Below are 20,163 nucleotides of genomic sequence, written 5' to 3'. Positions count from 1 at the left end.
ATAGACTGATAGAGTTGTTGAAGGACATCAATGACCATGCAGAAGCAGCGGTGAGAATGTGCAGTGACTTCGGAAGTTAGTTTAGAACAAGGAGAGGTAGGAGAAAAGGAGATCCGATATCATGGAGTATCTTCATCACACACCTAGAGAGCTCAATGGACAAGATCAAGGAAGAGGTAGAAAGGATATCTGAGCATGGGATGAGAATCAACAACTTGAAGAAGATGAAGAGAAGCTAGTGAGAACGCACAGGTGCTAAATGAGGAAGGGAAGCCGTACGAACTGATTATCAACATCGATAAAACAAAAACAATGGTATTCGGAGATAAGGAAATAGAAAAGAAAATTAGTGCAGATGGGATCGAACTAGCAAATGTAATGAAGTTCACGTATCTGGGGAGCAACATAACATTTGATCTACACTGTAAGAAGAAAATAGCAACTAGAAGAGCGAAAGCAATGGTGAGTTTGAAGGCGATGGATAAGATCTGAAAAAGTAAAGCAATTAGCTTAGGAATGAAGCAGAGCGCCTTGAAAACATGTATATTCAGCAGCACGTAGTACAGATGTGAGACATGGGTGATAACGAAAGATTCTAAGAAGATATTGGCATTCAAGAGGAGTTGTTATAGAAACATCTTGAAAGGATAAGGTCACCAATGAGGAATCATATAGGAAGATACAGCTGAAAGAGAACCTACTGTAGAAGGTTATGCAAGGAAAGTTACAGATATTCGGGCATATCTGCAGAATGAATGACAAACGAATAACTGAGACCCTGGTATTTGGCATAATGGACAGTTCGAATAGGAGAGGCAGATCCCAGATAAAATGGGTAGATGATATAGTAGTTTGGTGTGGAGCTAGTCTACAGAAACTAAGCCACTCCACATTGGACAGAGATAGATGGAAGGAAATGGTGTCCGATGACTCCCTCACTAAAACAGGCACTGAGCCCATGGTTGATGATGATGATGATGATGATGATGATGATGATGAAGTGGAAATCCACTAAAATTCACAGAATATTCATGGGAAAGTCAGTTCCGAAATACCTGGTCTTCAGCACCGATTGCAGTGCATTAAGAGAACGGTTAAGAGAACGGTTAAGAAAACGTCCCCAGTTACTGACCAAACTAAGCGTGGCTCTAGTTTACCCTCTTATATTAATTGAAGCATTAAAAATCCACATTACTTTTTCAGAGAAAATGGTTTGCTGTAGTTGTGCTAACGCCAACTCACTAGGGCACAGGTTCCCAAACAGGGAGCATGAAGAAATTTCCAGGGGGGCACAATCCATCCCCCACCCATCAACTCTCCTCACCCCAAGAAAGAGCCCGTGTTGGTGTTACCTCCTGCAAAAATGGAGGTAGTGCCAGCTTCCTGCAGCATGGGGGGTGGGGGGAAGTCCCGCAGCTGCATGCTGGAGCTGATATCTCTTAAAGTACATGTACTGCTTCCCCTCCCCAAACAGCTGGCGCATTTCCCAAAAAACTGGGACCAGCTTTTCCCACCAGCGACTTCTTTCAACCTGCTGCCTTCCTGTGTGGGTGGGGGGGAGCAGGGGGCAAGGAGGAAGAAGTGTGAGTGCCAGGTCCATACCAGCCCCAACTGCTCAAGCAGAACATGGCTGCCATGGGGAACGAGGAGCTTCTGATGTCCTGAAAACAACTTCTGGCTTTTTTGAAGAAAATAGACTTTCATGGGAAAAACTGTTTGGTGTGTGCACAGATGGTGCTCCAACGATGCGTGGCTCTCACTCTGGATTTGTGACATTGGTGAAAGAAAAAAATCCAGCCATAACCAAAACTCACTGCATCATACACAGACAAGCATTGGCTGCTGAAACCCTTCCAGACGACTTATGTGACTCAATGAATTTGGTCATCAAAGTTGTCAATTTTGTGAAAAAAGGGATGTTAAATACAGGATTTTTTTGCAGTTCTTCATGAAGATTTGGGAGCGGATTGTAAAACTTTTGTTTCATATGGCGGTATGAGAGCTTTCCAAAGGGAACATGCTTTCAAGATTATTCAAACTGAAAGATGAAGTGGAAATTCTTCTCAAGTAACAGAAGAAAGAAGTTATAGTGTGTGTTTCCAGACCAAATGTTTCATCTTTCACTGGCATATCTCATGGACATTTTTGAATCTTTCAAGAATCTCAGTGTGAAGCTGCAAGAAAACAAGACTGCAAACATTATAGCACACGTGATGCCATCAAAACATTTACAGAAAAAAATCCAGTTTTGGAAACGTCAAACACAAGCTCAGATGCCTAAGTTTTTGTGTTTTCCAATATTTTCATCACGCACTCAAAATGAAGGTTTCCAAGAACTCTGTAAAGATGGTGTGAAGAACAAAATTGTGTTTCATCTGGACTGCCTTGCCGATAAATTCATCTGCTATTTTCCAGACAACTTTTCTTGCAACTCCTTTTATAAATTAGTATGCAATCCATTCAACATTGATGTAAATTAATTGCCAGAAGTATTGAAAGAACAAGCACCTGAAATAAAATACGATTCAAGTGTGAAAGAATTTCGAAAACTCAAGCTTGGAGGAATTTTGGATGAATTATTTCCCAATGTACTCGAAGGTTGGAGAAGCAGCATTGTGTGTTATTCTTCCATTTTCCTCAATACACCTCTGTGAAAAAAGCTTTTCAAGTTTAGACACATTAAAAATGAAACAAAGAAATTGACGAGATGTCAAACGATTTGCGCTGCATACTGTCATCTTACATAGCTAGGATTTCCCAACTTGTGAAGAAAATGCAGCATCATCCTTCACATTAAATTGGTTTTGTTTCTGCGATTTCTGACATTAAATTACATTTTTATTAAATTTTGGGACCAAGAAAAATATTTGTGCTTATTTTTAAATTTTAAATAAAATTTTACGCCAAGTTATTGTGTTCATATTACATTTTAAATTATGAATTGAATTCTTTTTTAAAAGGGGGGGTTGGATGATTGTAAAGAAGAGGTAGGGGGAGGGCGTGAGCGTTTCTCAAAAATCAAAAAGGGAGCATGATGCTGAAAAGTTTGGGAACCACTGCACTAGGGGTTTCACTTTTGCCATACAATTTTTTTTCAGTGTAGGGTCTGAGAATTTCAAAAGCCAAAAACCAACAACAAAAACCCAAACAAACAGACTCTTGGTCAATAATATGTTAGTACTTCCTATTTAGCAAAAGAAGATGTGTATCATAAAAGAGACTTTTGCCTGGACATTAAATATCTGAAGAGCAAGTGAATCTGGAAAAAAAAATTATTCTGAGTTAAAAGAAAGGCCAAACTCTTTGCATCTCACCTATGCACCTCTTTGGCTGAATTTACCTTGGCACCAGAGCTGCTGTCATTTTGATCCCCTTGTCAGGGCTGTTAGCAGAAGCTACATATACTCTCATTGTCCTCTCTAAGGTAATTTTGTTAACTTCAGAGAGTCACTGACAGGAAGTGTGGTTAAAGGGATTGTTTGGGGAGAAATGCTGGAGGGGGGTTTCCCTAGCAGAACCAGTGACATGAACACTAGAGATATCCCAACAGGGACATTGAAAACGTGGATTGTTGGGTGCTCAGAAAATCTAGATAGAGAGCCTCTTACCGCTACCTAAGTAGTTCACTGGGTCCTTGCCCAAATATATTCTTTTTTCACTGCCTTGCAGTGACAAGACCAAACAGACCATTGTTGGAGTTGCTATTTGCATCAAGTGGCAAAGCTGACTGTTAATCTTTTATGTACCGCCTTCAGGCTACTGCTTACCTGCGTTTCACCATGAGTAAGGGAGAGGAAAAGCTAGAAGGTATCATTTGTCAATCCTCAGCTACTGCCTTCTAATTCTACATGAGTTTCTACTACCCCAGAGCAAAGCAAGTCTAGCCAGTCCTTCTCCAAGATGGGTGAAGCATGAGAGATGGCTTCCACTACCACAGAGTATATAGCAGAACATACTATTCAAGAAGAAGTGCAGGTTTCCCCAGTCACACCGGGATCAAGTGACAGATGCATGAGGATGTATGTGGCTCAAATGTGGGTAGCTAGGAATTAAGCGGGTTAGAAAAAACACCTGCTCAAAAGTTGGAGACTTATCCAGTTTAATGTCCAGCTGCACCATAAAGTTAACTTTCATGACTTCAGTTCTGAGGAGTTCTATATCCAAAGATCTGCATCTCTATGTTAGCTGATGAGGCAGAGCTAAACTGGCAGATTCTCAAGCAAACAGAATGCAACCTTGAGCTGATGACTGAGTATTGCCTGCAAAATGAATACCAAGCTCTCATCCATACATGGCAAAGCACTTCATGAAGAAGTTAAGCATCATTACCTGCATTTTATAACCAGAGTCAGAGGGAGGTGGTAAAATGAAAGCTGAAAACTATCTGAAGATCAGTTTTATGATCTGAGACCCTTTCTTCAATGAAGAAAGAAGAGCATGCATGACAGGTAAACATCCTTCCACCCTGTTCCAAGGCACAGCCCTTAAGACTGAGGAGAGTGAGTTCAGGGAGCACATGACATAGTTCAAATGACTGCAGGTTGACAGGAGTATTTGACACAAATAGCAGCTGCAGACAGTTAGCAGTGAGACCAGCAGAGAAGGACCCAGGAAGGGGCTCTTGGCAGTAGTCAAAACGTGCTGTGTGCTCTCCCTTCCTAGATGTGGAAAGGGAAAAAAGGCCCTGTTAAATGTTCTGTATAATTCTGAAACTTTTGTGTAGTTATCTTGATTAATAAACACGACCTGAGCATGTGGACTGATCAGAGCCTTTTGGTGTTAGTCCGACTGCCCTGCCAACTTATTTATAGCAACATTCAATCCAGCTCAGTAAGAGGTTTCAGACCTATGAAGAAGAGTTGGAGCCAGCAGCATTACTGTTACTGAAGATCTTCAGTTCTTACACAGTCTTTGGATTACACCTCAGCTGCCGTAAATTTATATAACTCTGTTAGAGCTAATGGAGTTACACTGGTTTCCACCAGTTGACAATCTGGCACTTTGCACCTAAGTTACACCACAGTTTGTTGGATGGTGATCTTCGAGTAAAGTAATGAACTAAATCTGGTCAGACCTTGAGTCAAAGTCTGAAGTTTTCATCTGATTATCAGCACAAAGTGACCCTCTTCAGTTTAATAGTTCCCACTACTGAAATAAGCAAGGCCGGCAAAGGAGATCTTCAATATCAGCCTCGGGTTTCAGGGCAAGTCTACACTGGTACAACTGCACCACTGGAGCACTTCAGCAAAGACCCTACCACACCAATGGTGGAGCTTCTTCTGTCAGCATAATTAATCTACCTCTGAATGAAGATCAAATCTCAACTAGTTCCTACAAATTCTTCAGTTAATGGTCTGCTGCGGATAATATTCTGGCAGCCCTTCCTTCACTTTTATGAGTAAATGGCAGCATCTCTCTTGGTGACAGAATGGCAGGCTGACAAAGCCATCCGACAAGAGCATGTCCCAACTATACACTTGGCTATTCCTCGAAGTGAAACCTCAGCCTGGAAACTGTCTATCTTACAGAAGAGAATAGTCACCATGCTATGGGTTCTTCATAGCACAAGATACTAGGCTCTTGTCAAGCCTTATTATTTACTCAAATTACATCCCAGATCTCTTGTGTATATTTTGTAACTAGATTTTTGGAATGAATGTGCTCTAAATTGATCAGAATAATTGTTCAATACAGCAGCACACAGACAATCCAGGAAGTTTCTGGAGAATGTTGGGGATAACTTCTTGGTACAAGTGCTGAAGGAACCGAGCAGGGGCCGTGCACAACTTGACCTGCTGCTCACAAACAGGGAAGAAATAGTAGATAAAATAGAAGTGGAAGGAAACCTGGGCTGCAGTGAGCATAAGATCGTAGATTTCAGGATCTGGACAAAAGGAAGAAAGGTGAGCAGTAACATACAGACCCTTGATTTCAGGAGAGCAGACTATGACTCCCTGAGAGAACTGATGAGCAGGATCCCTTGGGAAATGAACATGAAGGGGAAAAGAGTTCAAGAGAACTGGCAATATTTTAAAGAAGTCTTACTGAAGGCACAGGAACAAATCATCCTGCTGCATAGCGAGAAGTGCAAACATGGTAGGCAACCAGCTTGGCTTAACGGGGATATCCTTAGTTAGCTTAAATTCAAAAAGGATGCATACAAGAAATGGAAACATGGACAGTTGACTAAGGAGGAGTACAAATATATGGCTGGAGAATGCCGGGCAGTAATCAGGAAAGCGAAAACACAATTGGAACTGCAGCTGGCGAGGGATGTGAAGAGTAACAAGAAGGGTTCCTACAAGCATGTTAACAATAAACGGGTTATCAGAGAAGGTGTGGGGCCATTACTGGATGAGGGAGGTAACCTAGTGATAGATGATGTAGGAAAAGCTGGAGTACTCAATGCTTTTTTTTGCCTCAGTCTTCGCGGACAAAGTCAACTTCCACTTGACGGTCCTAGACAATGTAGTATGGGAAGGTGGAGGGCACCTACCTGTGGGGAAGGAACAAGTTCTGAGCTATCCAGAAGAAACAGATGTGCACAAGTCCATAGGTCTGAATTTAATGCACCCGAGGGTACTGAGGGAATTGGCAGAGGTCATTGCTGAACCTTTGGCCGTTATCCTTGAAGACTCTTGGAGATCGGGGGAGGTACTGGATGACTGGAAGAAGGCAAACGTAGTGCCCATCTTTAAAAAAGGAAAGAAGAACAATCCAGGGAACTATAGACCAGTCAGCCTTACCTCAATCCCTGGGAAAATAATGGAGGGAATCCTTAAGGAATCCATTTTGGAGCACTTGGAAGAGGGAAATGCGATCAAAAGTAGCCAACATGGATTCACCAGGGGCAAGTCCTGCCTGACCAATCTGATTAGCTTCTATGACGAGGTAACAGGCTCTGTGGACATGGTGAAGTCAGTGGATGTGACATACCTTGACTTCAGCAAGGCTTTTGGTATGGTCTCCCACAACATTCTTATCCATAAGTTAAGGAAATATGGATTGGATCCTTGGACTATAAGATGGATAGAAAGCTGGCTTGAGTGCCGCAAAGCTCGGTTCTGGGGCCAGTGTTATTCAACATCTTTATTAATGACCTGGATGAGGGACTGGATTGCACCCTCAGCAAGTTTGCGGATGACACAAAACTAGGAGGAGAGGTAGATAAATTGGAGGATTGAGAGAGAATCCAGAGTGACCTGAATAAATTGGAGGACTGGGCCAAAAGAAATCTGATGCGGTTCAACAAGAAGTGTAGAGTCCTGCACCTGGGGCAAAAGAATCCCAAGCATTGTTACAGGCTGGGGACCAACTGGCTCAGCAGCAGTATGATGGAAAGGGAACTAGGGGTTATGGTGGATGAAAGACTGGATATGAGGAAACAGTGCGCCCTTGTAGACAAGAAAGCTAACAGCATACTAGGGTGCATTAGGAAGACCATTTCAAGCAGATCTAGAGAAGTAGTTGTTCCCCTCTATTCGGCACTGGTGAGGTCACATCTGGAATAGTGTGTCCAGTTTGCACCCCCCAATTAAAACAAGGATGTGGATTTGTTGGAGCAGGTTCAGCGGAGGGCAACAAAAGTGATTAAGGGGTTGGCGCACAAGACCTATGAGGATAGACAGAGATTTGGGCTTGTTTAGTTTACAGAAGAGAAGACTGAGGGGTGATTTAATAGCAGCCTTCAACTTGCTGAAGGGGAGCTCTAAAGAGGAGGGTGAGAAACTGTTCTCAGTGGTGGCAGATGACGGAACAAGGAGTAATGGTCTGAAGTTGAAGAGGGAGAGGTGTAGGCTAGATATTAGGAAAAACTACTTCACCAGGAAGGTGGTAAAGCATTGGAATGCATTGCCTAGAGAGGTGGTGGATTCTCCATCTCTCGAGGTTTTTAAGTCCCAGATGGACAAGGTCCTGGCTGGGATGACTTAGTGGGGGTTAATCCTGCTTGAAGCAGGGGCTGGACTAGATGACCTCCTGAGGTCCCTTCCAGCCCTATGATTCTGTGAAAAGGATATAGCACACATCTTTTCCTAGTGCTTTACTCTTAGATAATGTGTCTTCTTTTTGTGGTTTCTACTACAGCTCCATCAATACACACATTGATTTCAAAGCCAGAAAGGACCATTTAGTCTGACCTGCATTCATTTAGTATGACCCGCATAACAGTGGCCATAGGCCTTCTCCAAACTAATTCCTAGAGCATATAATTTATAAATAATATACAGCCTTGATTTAAAAGTTGTCATTACACTGCAAACTGAAAAATGGATGTGCAACTGGCACACGCGACATCCTCCTGGAGCTGCTAAAATGAACTTTTGACCCTGTAGCAAAATCACTTCTGGCCATCTTCCACCTAACATGGAAAATTGGAATCCTTCCAACCACCTGATAGGATGGTACTGTGATCTCACATCATACAAGCACTGGATCATGCAGTGAATATCAGAGATACAGGATGATTGTTTTGTTGTCCATAACAGGGAAGTTATTTGTGCACTTTTGGAGCCAATGCTACATTGGAAGAGTAACCCCCAACTATCAGGCTTTATGATATTCAAATTAGATGCCATTTTAGCCCTCTGCTTGTTGTCAGAGATGAAGGGGCTTCTTGATCTCAATGTATGTAGCACATATTGACCTTACCGTTGCATTTGACTCAACTGTGGATCATGCTTTTGAAGGCCTTAAAACGTGCAGGTATCCCAACCACCCTGCTGGACTTAATGAGTGAGCTGCATTAAGGAACTACTGCCCATGTATGTCAGGGGAATCAGATGTCAACACATTTTAAATCAGTATTCGGGGCCAGGTAGGGCTGAGCCTTTATCTCTGTACTCGTCTATTGGGCAACGGATTTCATAATGCAACATTTTGTCAGATCTACAAGGATCAATTTCAGTGATCTCTTGCTCTCAGACTTTGACTATACTGATGAGCTCCGTACTAGAATGCCAATGTTGTATATTGGGCATAAAATGGAACAACTTCATTCCTCACACAGACTTTTATGCTTCCTCTAGTCTACAGACTACTGGGGACATTATCCACCATTGTCTTAAGTTTTTCAGACATGTCACCAAAATGCCACAAGACATTCCAGTGAATGTTATTATCTGGATGGCTTGTAATAAAGTAAAAATTTCACCAACAGGCATTACATGGGTGCATCAAATCTGTTCCAATGTTGGCCTTTTGGCCTATCACGCCCTTGCTAGTACACAGATACAGACCAAAATGGGAACAATCACTATAGCTGACTGTGTAGCTAAGAAGACAAGGAAGAGGAGGAGGGGAAAAAAAGTGATAGAGAATTCACCATTTGGTAAATTTTTCCAAAGATGAAATCACTCTCACAGCAAAAAAAATTTTTTTTTTTATTTCCAGGATGCACCTGTCTAGTTTTAACTTCTAGCCATTGGGTGTTGTACCCCTTGTCTGCTAACCCATTAACAAATATTTGTTCCCCATGTACATAGTTACAGACTAATCAAGTTATCCCTCCAAATTCTGTGTTAAGTGAAATATAGTGATAGACTGAAGGAACTCCATCTATGGCATGTTTTCTAAACTTTTAACCATTCTCATGGCTCTTCTCTCAACTCTCTCCAATTTATCACCACCCTTCTTGAACTATGGCCACCAGAATTTGACACAGTATTCCAGCAGTGACTGCACGAGTGCCAAATACAGAGAAACAAAGCCTCCTAATCAAGATTCTCCTGTTTGTGCATCAAAGGCCTTCTTTAACCTTTTGGCTAGAGCATTATACTGGGATTTCATATTCAGCCGATTAGTAACCACTGCCCCAAACTTTTTTTTCAGTCACTGCTTCACAGTGTGGAGTCCCCATCCCAGAAATATGACCTACATTTTCTTCCTCCAGATGCATACATACATTTATATATTTAACAGTCAGCATGGATTCAACACAGGCAAGTCGTGCCTGAGCAATTTAATTGCCTTTGATGATGAAATAACTGGCTCTGTGAACATGGGGAAAGATTGAGCACAATATACATGGACTTTAGCAAAGCTTTTGATACGTTCTAGCACAGTATTTTGGTCAGCATTTAAAGAGATATAGCTTGGATAAAGCGACTGATTCTACACTCTTGTTTGGGGTAAGGTAGACAGAAAACTTGCTATGTTATTGGGTTCAGTGGGTGGCAATCAACATCTTGATGTCTAATTGACAGCAATTATCAAGAAGAGTGCCCCAGAGGTCAGTCCAGGGTGTGATTCTGTTCAACATCTGTATTAATAATCAGGATGGGATGGATTGCACCCTCACCAAGTTTATGGATGACATTAATCTGAGGGGAAAGGTAAATATGCTGGAGGGTAGGAATAGGATCAGGAGTGACTTAGAAAGACTGGAGGATTGGTCAAAAGAAATCTTATGAGTCAGCAACAAGCGCACACTGTTAAGAAGGCTAACAGCACACCAGGTTGCATTAGTAGGAACACTGCCAGCAGATAAAGGGAAGTGATTATTCCCCTCCATTCAGCAGCAGTGAGGTGACATCTGGAAAATTTAAAACTAACCAAAATAAGAAAACTGCTGGGGAAGGAGCTTTCTTTAGGTTTATACCAAATTTAATACAAACCTAAATTGAGGCCTCTGGCTGCAGCTGTAAGACAAAACCAGCCCCCCTCCCCCACCATTCCACACTTGGTTTGGAACACTATCTTTTTGGATTAGACAAACATTCCCCATCTTCGACTTTAACCTTTTTAAATGAAAGAAACTGGAAATACTGATCTCCAAAAGGAAACAAGGAATGTTTCCAGGGAAGATTTCTGCCCTGTCCCTCATATAATAGGTATGATCAGTATTGTTTCTCATCATTTACTTATATGACTGCTTTGGTGAAGTCAACAAGTCTACTCACCTTCTGCACACTTAGAGAACTTATTTTGAATATGACTTGCACAGGAGGCGTAAAAGGAGAGCACAATATACGTAATGAAGACCAGGATAGATGAAGGCAGCTATGTATCAGTCTACCCTTATTTAAAAAAGGCTGGGCAAATTTCTGTGTTAAATATCCACATACATTTCAAATTTGGAACACTCTGGTGACTGGAGAATTAATAAGTTTGTGAAATCACAAGAAACTAATCAACGAAGCTAACCAATAAAGCAAGGAATTTCTTTGGTTTGCCTAGTTATACCAATATAACATCAATGTTTAACCTCTTAGAAGAAAGTAAGCCTCAAAGATTCACTCCACTATCTAGTCTATTCCAGCTCAAGATTACATGATACATCTACCAAACTCCTTCTGTCTCTAACAGAAATCTTCCTGCAAAACCAGGGAAAGTAACATTTGACATTCCAGCTACATCTCAAAATAAAGCTCTTAAGCATGAATAGTTAAAACAGCCACCATCCGCATGTCCATCTTTACATAGCATAAGTCAGGACAAGTTATACAACCCAATTACTTGCAGGTTACATTTTAAACATACAGTTGCACCAAAAATTAAAAAAGCCACAGATGACAGATCAAGCACGTTTTACAATGTTACTTTATTAAGAACCTGCTAAATATTGTGTAGGGTCACGGGTAACTCTACAATGTCTTCTGTAACCTTATTCAAATTTCTAAACATGTCTGTTGCTGTAATGCTCATGTGATCTTCTAAAGTGTGGCTCAAAGCCTGTGAAGGGGAACCCATTCTCACTGTTCTGCTGCATTTCTGACATAGAAACACAAGAGTTTTGATTGGTCTCAGACTGAAGAGGCAGCTTTCCCATGGAAAACAGGAATTTAATATACAGTACATTTTGTACATCTTGAACTTACAATTTTTTCTTCTTAAAAGGGGCCAACAACCCAAAAAAGGAAGAGGCTGAAACAGTGCTGCACTGTACTCTAAGAGCTTTTAAAACAACAGCTATACCCAATGAAGTATTTTTTATTTTTTATTTTTTAAAAAAAAACTTCATTTGGTCATTTCTACTGGCACCACTCCAATGTGTGAATTTAATATTCATCAGAAGTGTGCAACTGACAGTTGTGGAAACTCAACACTATCCTGCCAAAAAGCTTAAGTTGCGATCTGCAAGAACCCAATCTAGAACTGAGTGTGGTTCCATTTCCATGAGCTTCCCATCCATGGCCTCTCCGACAAGTAAGTCAACAAATGTGCGAATTAATACAGTTTTAGTGGTGATTTGATGCAGATTTCTTTCTGCTGGGAAGTGGAGTGATATAACCAACTCACTTAATGGCTTCAAGAGATTTTCTGTGACACTAAATCATGGAACATAAGGTCAAATTTCATAGGCACAGTGAAGCAAGATACAATTATTTTCTGCTATTCACTTCACAATATACCGTCAAGGCTTTCTTGTGCCATTAGAATTTATTTTTGGAACACATGAATGAAAGTGTGGGGTAACTTAACACAGTGTCAGATAATTTTTTGAAATGAGAAAAGAAGATAAAGCAAAGAGTAAAAAATACCAGTTACCTTTCTTTTCAGAACACTGAGCTTTTCAACTACTCCATCAAGGAGACTAACAACTGAATCAACAGCCGGACAGCTGCTCAATGTCTTCTCCAATTCTGCAACAACCATAGTAACGTGGCTTGTCTCTCGATCAATATTTTTCTGTGCAGCTCGAAACCGTTTGTTCAGTGTTTCGTAAGGTACCTAAAATACAAATTGTTAGGTAAGTTGTTAGAATTTAGGTACTTAAATACATACCTTTGTTAAAGAGTTTCTGTGCAATAGTGGACAAGTTATTTGAGTCAAATTTGTTAAAAATAAATCAGCTGATGTGACAGCACAGCATGGTACAACTCAAAGGGCCTAGGTTTCAGGAAGTGCTGAGCAACCACCCTCTGAAAACAAGATTCCTTACTGCTCTCTCAACTTGCACATCCAAACTGACTAGTGAATTTGAAAATTCTGGTCTTAGTCTGTGTGTAGTTCCCATCCAAACAATGGCATTTACAGCTCCTTTCCCCATCCTTTGTTTCGTTTTTGATGTGGGCTGTAACCTTTTTAGAGCAAGCACTGTGAGAGTAGAGCACATAGCAAAATGCCACTCTTACCAGTTTCAACTGGTGTAATTACTACATGAATGATAATCAAAGTCTATTGGATATTTTTCAGATAATGGATTAAAGTGAGAAAAGATCTGTTTATGAACTATCTAAGCATAAAAGAAGCTAAATGTCATATCAACGTTATTTCACTCAGTAAAGAAATTAGCACTTGTGAAGAGTAAAATGCAATAGGTTACATTCCCTCTCTCCTTTTAATGTTAATTTAACATGAGCTGGTTTCCTTCCCAAAAGTTTCTCTTCTATTTTCTGTGCATGCCAAGTTCCTGTTATAGGGTTGGTAACATAGCATATACTGGGGGATACTTGGAGCTGTGAGGCACTTAACTGCTACCTGCCCTTAGCATGAGGGAGTCTTTTCTGTGCCTGCTGTCAATCAGCTTCCTGACTCCAGCAGCTTCTGGCAACAGTTACAGACCTCCCTTTCTCCATACAGGGTAGTAGCTGGCACACATCACTCAAAGTCCCCTGAGCATCAATATGGAGGGATCCTGCCACAGAATATTCATAGAACTCTCAGATCCTCTATTCATTCCCATGGCAACCAACCAGTTCTGAAGCAGTAACCACTGTGGTGGCTACTATTGCTATAGCAAACTAGACACACTAGTCTGAAAATATATTTATTGTTCAAGCCAACTGGCCACACTCAACCCACCAAATAGCCCATGTGGCTAGTGTGTTGGGTACCATGGCTTTATTCCCTAAGAAACAGTGCATAGGGGCTCATGTAACTGCCTTCAGGCAGACTCAAACCAGGGACCTCTGGAGCTTAAGCTAAAGGCCAGATGGCTCTCAGCTTAGGCTGTAGAGGGCACTTATTCTCTGTGAAGTGGTCTAGGTACCACTACATGGGACATGTAACCACACGTGTGTGTGGGTTACACTTACAAGACTCAGCTAAGGATTACCCCTCTGATTAACACATAGCATTCAGATGCATTTATATCAAAAACAAAAATGTTTATCAAAAAGCAGAGATTCAAGAGACAAATACATATAAAAACAAAACATTCTTTGTAAAGCCAAAATTTAACTTATAAAACATTCTCATTTTCCTACATGGCAGCTTACTCCACATCTCTTTCCACCAGCATTTGCAGCTGAGATGACCAAGATCCTTTCATAGATCAAGTTCATTGGCACTGCCAAACATTTGGATCATGCCTGCTGTGGCCCAGCAGTACCTTCAAGCAGGTTCCCTTGCTGCCATGTCCCCACATATTGCTCAAAGCAGCCAGCTACTGGGGCCAGCGTGTCTCTTCATGGAATGTGCCCCTTCAGGGAACAGGGGTATCTGGTTTCTGGTCCATGGGAGCTGCAGGGGCACTTCTCATAAGCGAATGCAACAAACAGAGACTCACTGCCCCCCTCCCAAGAGGCATACCAAGAACAGACACATGCCGCCCCAATAGTCCACCGTTTTGAGCAGCATGTGGGTCTGTAGCAGCAAGGAGCCTGCCTAGGGATCCCACTGGGCTGCTGGTTGCAAACTGCCTATGGTTAGTGCCTCCCAGCCAAAGCCTACACCTGGCACTTGCTCCCACATTCCAACTTCCTTCTCTAGGCCACAAACCCCTCTTGAACCCAAATTCTCCGCCTTGCCCTCCTGCATCCCTGCGTGTCAGAAACCCTGCCTGCAGCCAAACTCTCCTTCACAGTGTTCCCCTCCTGCACCCCTGCTCCAAGTCAGAACACCTCCTGTACCTAAACTCCCTCCCAGAACCCATTTCCCCCCTACACTCCAGTCTCGGGCTCAGAACTCCCTCTTGTACTCAAATTCTACCCCAGACCTGGCACCCCTCCATCAATATCACAGAAAAGGGCAGCCTCTGACCCCTTTTCCCAATTCTTGAACTGTCTGCCCTCCCTTGCATCAAAAATTACTGCCCAACTCTCCACTAAGGGCTACCAATGGATGTCTTTGCACTTTCATGTATATCAGACCAGACTTTTGATCGTTACCTGAAAACGGAATTTCCCTTCCACTCTGTTCACCTTTCCTATTAATTTTCTTCTGCAGTCTCCACATACTCTTCACTAGCATTTGATGGAATATGTAACAGACTTCTATTGTGACACGCACAAGACAAAAAGGTTCACCAAGGAGATAAGTGTCTCACCTCTGGTCTGGAGAAATTTATCTCAAGGCATGTTACCTCTGAGTAAGCTCCCTTTAAACTATAAGGCCTAGAGAGCATGATTCTCAGCATGTGTACATATTTTCCATACATGCATTTTACAATTATTATGATAACCAGTGTGATACAAGCCTTCCTAAGAGACTTTACATAATCCCTTTGAGTGAACCCAAGGGTGTTCCCCCTGAAAGTAGGCATCAAGAGGTCCTTAAGTCACAAATCTGAATCAGTTTTATAACAAATGACAGTTTTAATGCATATTTATAAACTTCATCCATGCAGAGCCTTTTATGGACTTTGAAAATAAGAAGTGATATGACCCTGTAAATGCCTACATGCACACGTCCACTAATGGAACTTTCACATTCTAGTTTTGATTCAAGGGTGGCGGAAAGCATGCCACATATCGTGTCTGGCATTCTTCAGGTATAAACCAAAAGAAACCACATTCTTGGCACTAGTTTTACTTTACAAAGAACACTTTTATAATTACATAGAAGCTCACATTTTAAATAAAAATTAAGCACTGAAGAAGCTAGCTACAGCTATGTTGGTAAATTTGACTCAATATCACAGCAAAATCACTGAGAGATGGCTGGAACAAGCAAAAGCAAAAGCATCATCTTGGACTACAAAGCAGGCAGATACAGCAACCACTATTTACAGGATTTGTCAAGGGCCTTGAAACCCAGTCAAAATTAAAGAATCACTGCAGTCTAAGAACCTGTAACACTGGGCTGTGAAGAACTTAACAGATGAAATAATTACACTCAAGTAATTCCTATTAAAGTGAATCACATAAGCGAATAGAGGGGTTATTTAGATCCTTAGCGGAGGAAAGGAGTTAAGAAATAAAATGTCAATGGACCAGGACAGAATAAGTTTTTATGTTGAAAAGCCAAACAAAATATTCACACAGAGCTTAAAACAGGCACAGCGAAGAAAGCCAGCAGTTACCTTACACATTACAAGGACTGCTTCCCCATCTTTGATATTTGTAGTGACCTCAGGCAACTCACTTAACTTAAAACACTTGCAGTAAGTACTTTTCTTCCCTCTCTTCTCCCCTCCTTGCCCCCCTGCTCCTACTGTCCTATGTAGCTGATTTGTCAGAAAAAACCCAAAATGGTTTTAATTTTTCTGTTAAATTCTCGTAATGTCCGTTTACTTTTAACAGAATTTCCAGATCTGAAGAAGTGGGTCTGCCCCATAAAAGTTCTTCACCTAATAAATCATTTTGTTAGTCTTTAAAATGCAACAAGACTGACTTTTTGTTACATAATAAAGATGCAGTTTGTGGACAAAAGAATTGTTACTATATAAGTAAGTGCACATATTCTACACCACAAAGCAGTCTTCAAGCCAATACAATGAGGGAATTGTTTGTCTCTATGCAACCAGCACATGTACTTGGCATTACTCAGGTACTTGAGGTTCTGAGGGGCTTTCTCGGGGGGAAGAAAAGGAAAATATACATGCTTTATTTAACTGATTGTATTTTTTCAAAAATCCAGTGTTATTTTTACCAAGTTAATTTTTGTCATATTTCTTAAAAAAAAAAGTAAAAATGGCCCATTTAATTTTTGTAGTAAAATTTTTAAATGGCAATTTCACCAAATGCCTTTTCTTCATCCCTATGAAGTCTTATCTTCTGCTTTGTTTTAACAAAAGAGGGCCATAGTCAATTTTATTTCCAAAAATATTTTCATCTAGATTTCAAAGCTTAACCATTGATTGAACTGTGCCAAAACAGAGCACTATTCCAAATTTCTGTCTTATCACTTTTCTGTAAGGTTTTCTAGTAGCAATCCTATTCCAGTTTTATCCTACTTTTTTGGCTCATCTAGGTTCAACCTCTTTCAACGTTCCCTCAGTCATGTCAGTTTTAGGACCGTACTCGATTTGTTGATTCTGTCTCTTTTCTGTATGGTTTTATGTGCCAATCCCATTACAGGCACATCCCGTTTTCACGGCACAACCCAACCCTTATCTTGCTTTAACTTAAGAGGAAGCTGTATACTGAATTTGACGACCTACCTCTTAACATTTTGGAAGAGTTCTTGTTCAAACAAAGTCTCTAAAATTTACAGTAGAGGAAAGCCCAGTGAAATATCTTCCTTATATTACCCCAGCATAAATGGCACAAGTAAATCTAACACAAATCACTGAATTTGGTAGAATATTTTGTGGTTGAGAAAATATGCTTTAATATTAATGTGTTTTGATTCTGTATAGTTCAGCTGTACCTAAGCAGAGCCTAGCACAGGGGTTTTTAACCTTTTTCTTGCTGTGGTCCCCTGCAACATGTTATAAAAACTGCAGGGTCTGGTGGGTGGGTTGGGGGAACTCAGTGCTCCAGGCTGTTGAGGAGGGACAGGGGCATAAGCATAGTTTGATTTCTACTGAGGGGATGTGGACAGGGAGCAGACAAAGGCTGGTGAGGCTCACGCCAGCTCCACACAGTAGGGTCCATGGAGGCAATGCTAAGGTGAGGGGGAGGTTGCATGTTATGGAGATATGAAACAAAAAAAAGTAACTTGGAGGTGGGGAACACTCAACTCTAAAAGTGTCCCCATGGTGCAGGAAAGGGTGGCCTGAGGGTAGATCAGAGCACAAGGGAGGAGAGCAGTAGCCTGTGGCTATGTGCCAGGTGGGCTCCCTATGAAGTGGCTGCGCCCCAAGAGCTTTGCTGGTCCCAGAGCCGGCTTCATCTCACTCTCACCCAGGGAACCCTTACTGGCTGTGTGAACAGTCAGTCAAAGGGAGCTAGAAGCTGAAGAGCAGCTGCACCATTGGGCACCAGCAGCAGACAGGAGAATGCCACAGCTGCCCACTTCATGGCACAACTGACCAGAGGAGCAGCTGCCTTGCACTGTCTGGCTCTGGCTTACCACTACAACATGGCCAGCAGGTTGGGACTGAGGGAGGCTGGAGGAGAGGAGGAGCTACTGCTGGATCACCCAACTCTGGTTAAGATACTGCAGTTGGGTGGTGGGGGCACACAACTCCCAGTCCTCCGCTCCCCCCCCAACCAAGAGGCTCAGGGCTTCAGTACTACGTGGATTCTAGCTTTGATGGGAGAGGTGCTGGGGGGGCCCACCTTCAGCACCATGCTGCACTTGACTTCAGGTAGAGGCCAAGGCATTAGCTTCAGTCGCACACTACTCCCTGCTTTCAGGCGGTATGTTGGGTGGGGGCACTAGCTTGAGCCCCTGCATCTGCTCCCGGCTTCAGACACAATGGGGAGGTGTAATGCCAGGTCTCAGGCAAAGGGCTAGCAGACTCCCAAATGAGAATTGCCAACTTAGGGGGCAGTGGAGGTGTTGTGCATTGCCAACAGGCCAATTCAAACCTGGGACCTCTGGAGCTTTGTGCACGAGCCTCTACTGCGTGAGCTAAAAGCCAGCTGACTACCAGCAAAGGCTAAAAAGCAGACATTTTCTCCATTAGCGGTCTCAGTGGTACTAGATGGGACAGCATACCACACTCACAAGACACGTGGATTACAGTTGCAAAGGCAGGCACACATTCTATGCTGGGGGCAGGGAAATTGTGGACAGTTCCCCGGGCTTCCTAGCACGCAGATTATGGTTTTGAGCCCTTAAGGATTCTGGCAGCTTGTGCAGACTGAAGCAGTACTCAGGATGCAGGGCTGGATCTGGATTGGGAGAGTGCATTACGCATCCTTTGCAAGGATCCCTCCTATCCTGCTCTACCCTAAGTCATGCTGTGCATTCAGCTGCAGCTGGTCTGTACATACCACATCAAAAAGTTAGGTTATTTTTAAAGATCCAAAACAATTCTGCTGAACTATTTTTGATTTACTTGCACTCTTAACTATACAAAATACAGTTTGGGAGCTTTTTTTGCAGCACAATCTTTTCGAAGCAAGTACTATTGCCAAAACCTAACTATTCAAAAATCATGAGTGACCCCAAAAGAAAAAGCCAAAAAACTTTCTAAAAAAACCAAATTTTAAGTTCTTTAGTTTCCTTCTTGTTTCTGAGCTATGGAAAACATACCAGTCACATTTTCAAACTGTCCTCTGCAAATATGAAGGCTACGAACTTTCATTAAAAAGATGAGAATCTCACTTATCTTCAGGAGTAATTTAAGAAGACATCAGATACGAATCTTGAGATAAAATAGTGAATCTGAATTTAAACGAAACAAACAACCCAGAACTTCTTTAGCAATGATTTGCTCTCCTGGTTGATTTTACAAGGTTTTTTTTTGGCATTTCAAGAATATATGGAAGGGTATGAAATTCAGGGGAAAAATGTTTCAGAAGCTCTTAATAGGGTATGCAAAGTGGAAAGGGGAGTGCTGAAGTCAGGATGTTCTCCTGCCCCAATTCCCATCTCTGTAGAGCAGGGATCAAAGAGAGGGGTGGGGGGAAACAGTGGAACTGTTCCAGTCTGAAGCATGGTAAGTAACTCACTCAGGAGTTCAGATATGGGGTGGGGTGGCAGTGGGCGGACAGGAAAGACAAAAGAGCTGGACAAATTTCCCTTACAGTGACAAAGGGTGGCTCCTCTCGGAAGCTTACTCAGCAGCAGCCAGAATACAGACACACACACTATGCCTCTGTCAGATCTACCCAGTCTGTGCCACATACACAATCACTGTGACATATAAACTGCAGCTCACACCCAATCTGCATCACAAAGCCTCTCTCTTACACATACATACACAAATTGTCCTCTTTCATACTCACATACACAGTCTCTGTAGCCACACAAGCCTTCTGCCCAAGGTCCCACCCTTCCAGGGAGCTCAGAGACAGCCCATAATCTGTACCAAAATTCATGGAGTGGCTGTCTCCTAAAATTATTGCCCAGCCTTGCTCTATCATCTATCCCATAAGTTAAAACACAAACAAAATTAACATACGCAAAAAATGGTTAATAAATAAAGCCAACAATGCCCCTTCTTCT

The 20,163-nt window shown here is 42.0% G+C and overlaps 1 protein-coding gene across 4 annotated transcripts in view; it reads right to left on the bottom strand.

Moving 5' to 3' along the window:
• The window catches only part of MAEA (macrophage erythroblast attacher, E3 ubiquitin ligase), a 133,273-nt gene that overhangs the window by 88,705 nt on the left and 24,405 nt on the right, over nt 1-20,163 (bottom strand). For all 4 annotated transcript variants that reach the window (XM_074992311.1, XM_074992309.1, XM_074992310.1 and 1 more), the window contains exon 2: nt 12,487-12,669. In XM_074992311.1, the coding sequence (XP_074848412.1) occupies nt 12,487-12,594 (108 nt within the window). In that variant the 5' untranslated portion in view covers nt 12,595-12,669. The remainder of the gene's footprint in view (nt 1-12,486; nt 12,670-20,163) is intronic.

The sequence above is a fragment of the Carettochelys insculpta genome, chromosome 4, assembly GCF_033958435.1.
Source record: "Carettochelys insculpta isolate YL-2023 chromosome 4, ASM3395843v1, whole genome shotgun sequence".
NCBI lineage: Eukaryota > Metazoa > Chordata > Testudines > Carettochelyidae > Carettochelys > Carettochelys insculpta.
This window is presented reverse-complemented; position numbering and strand designations above follow the sequence as displayed.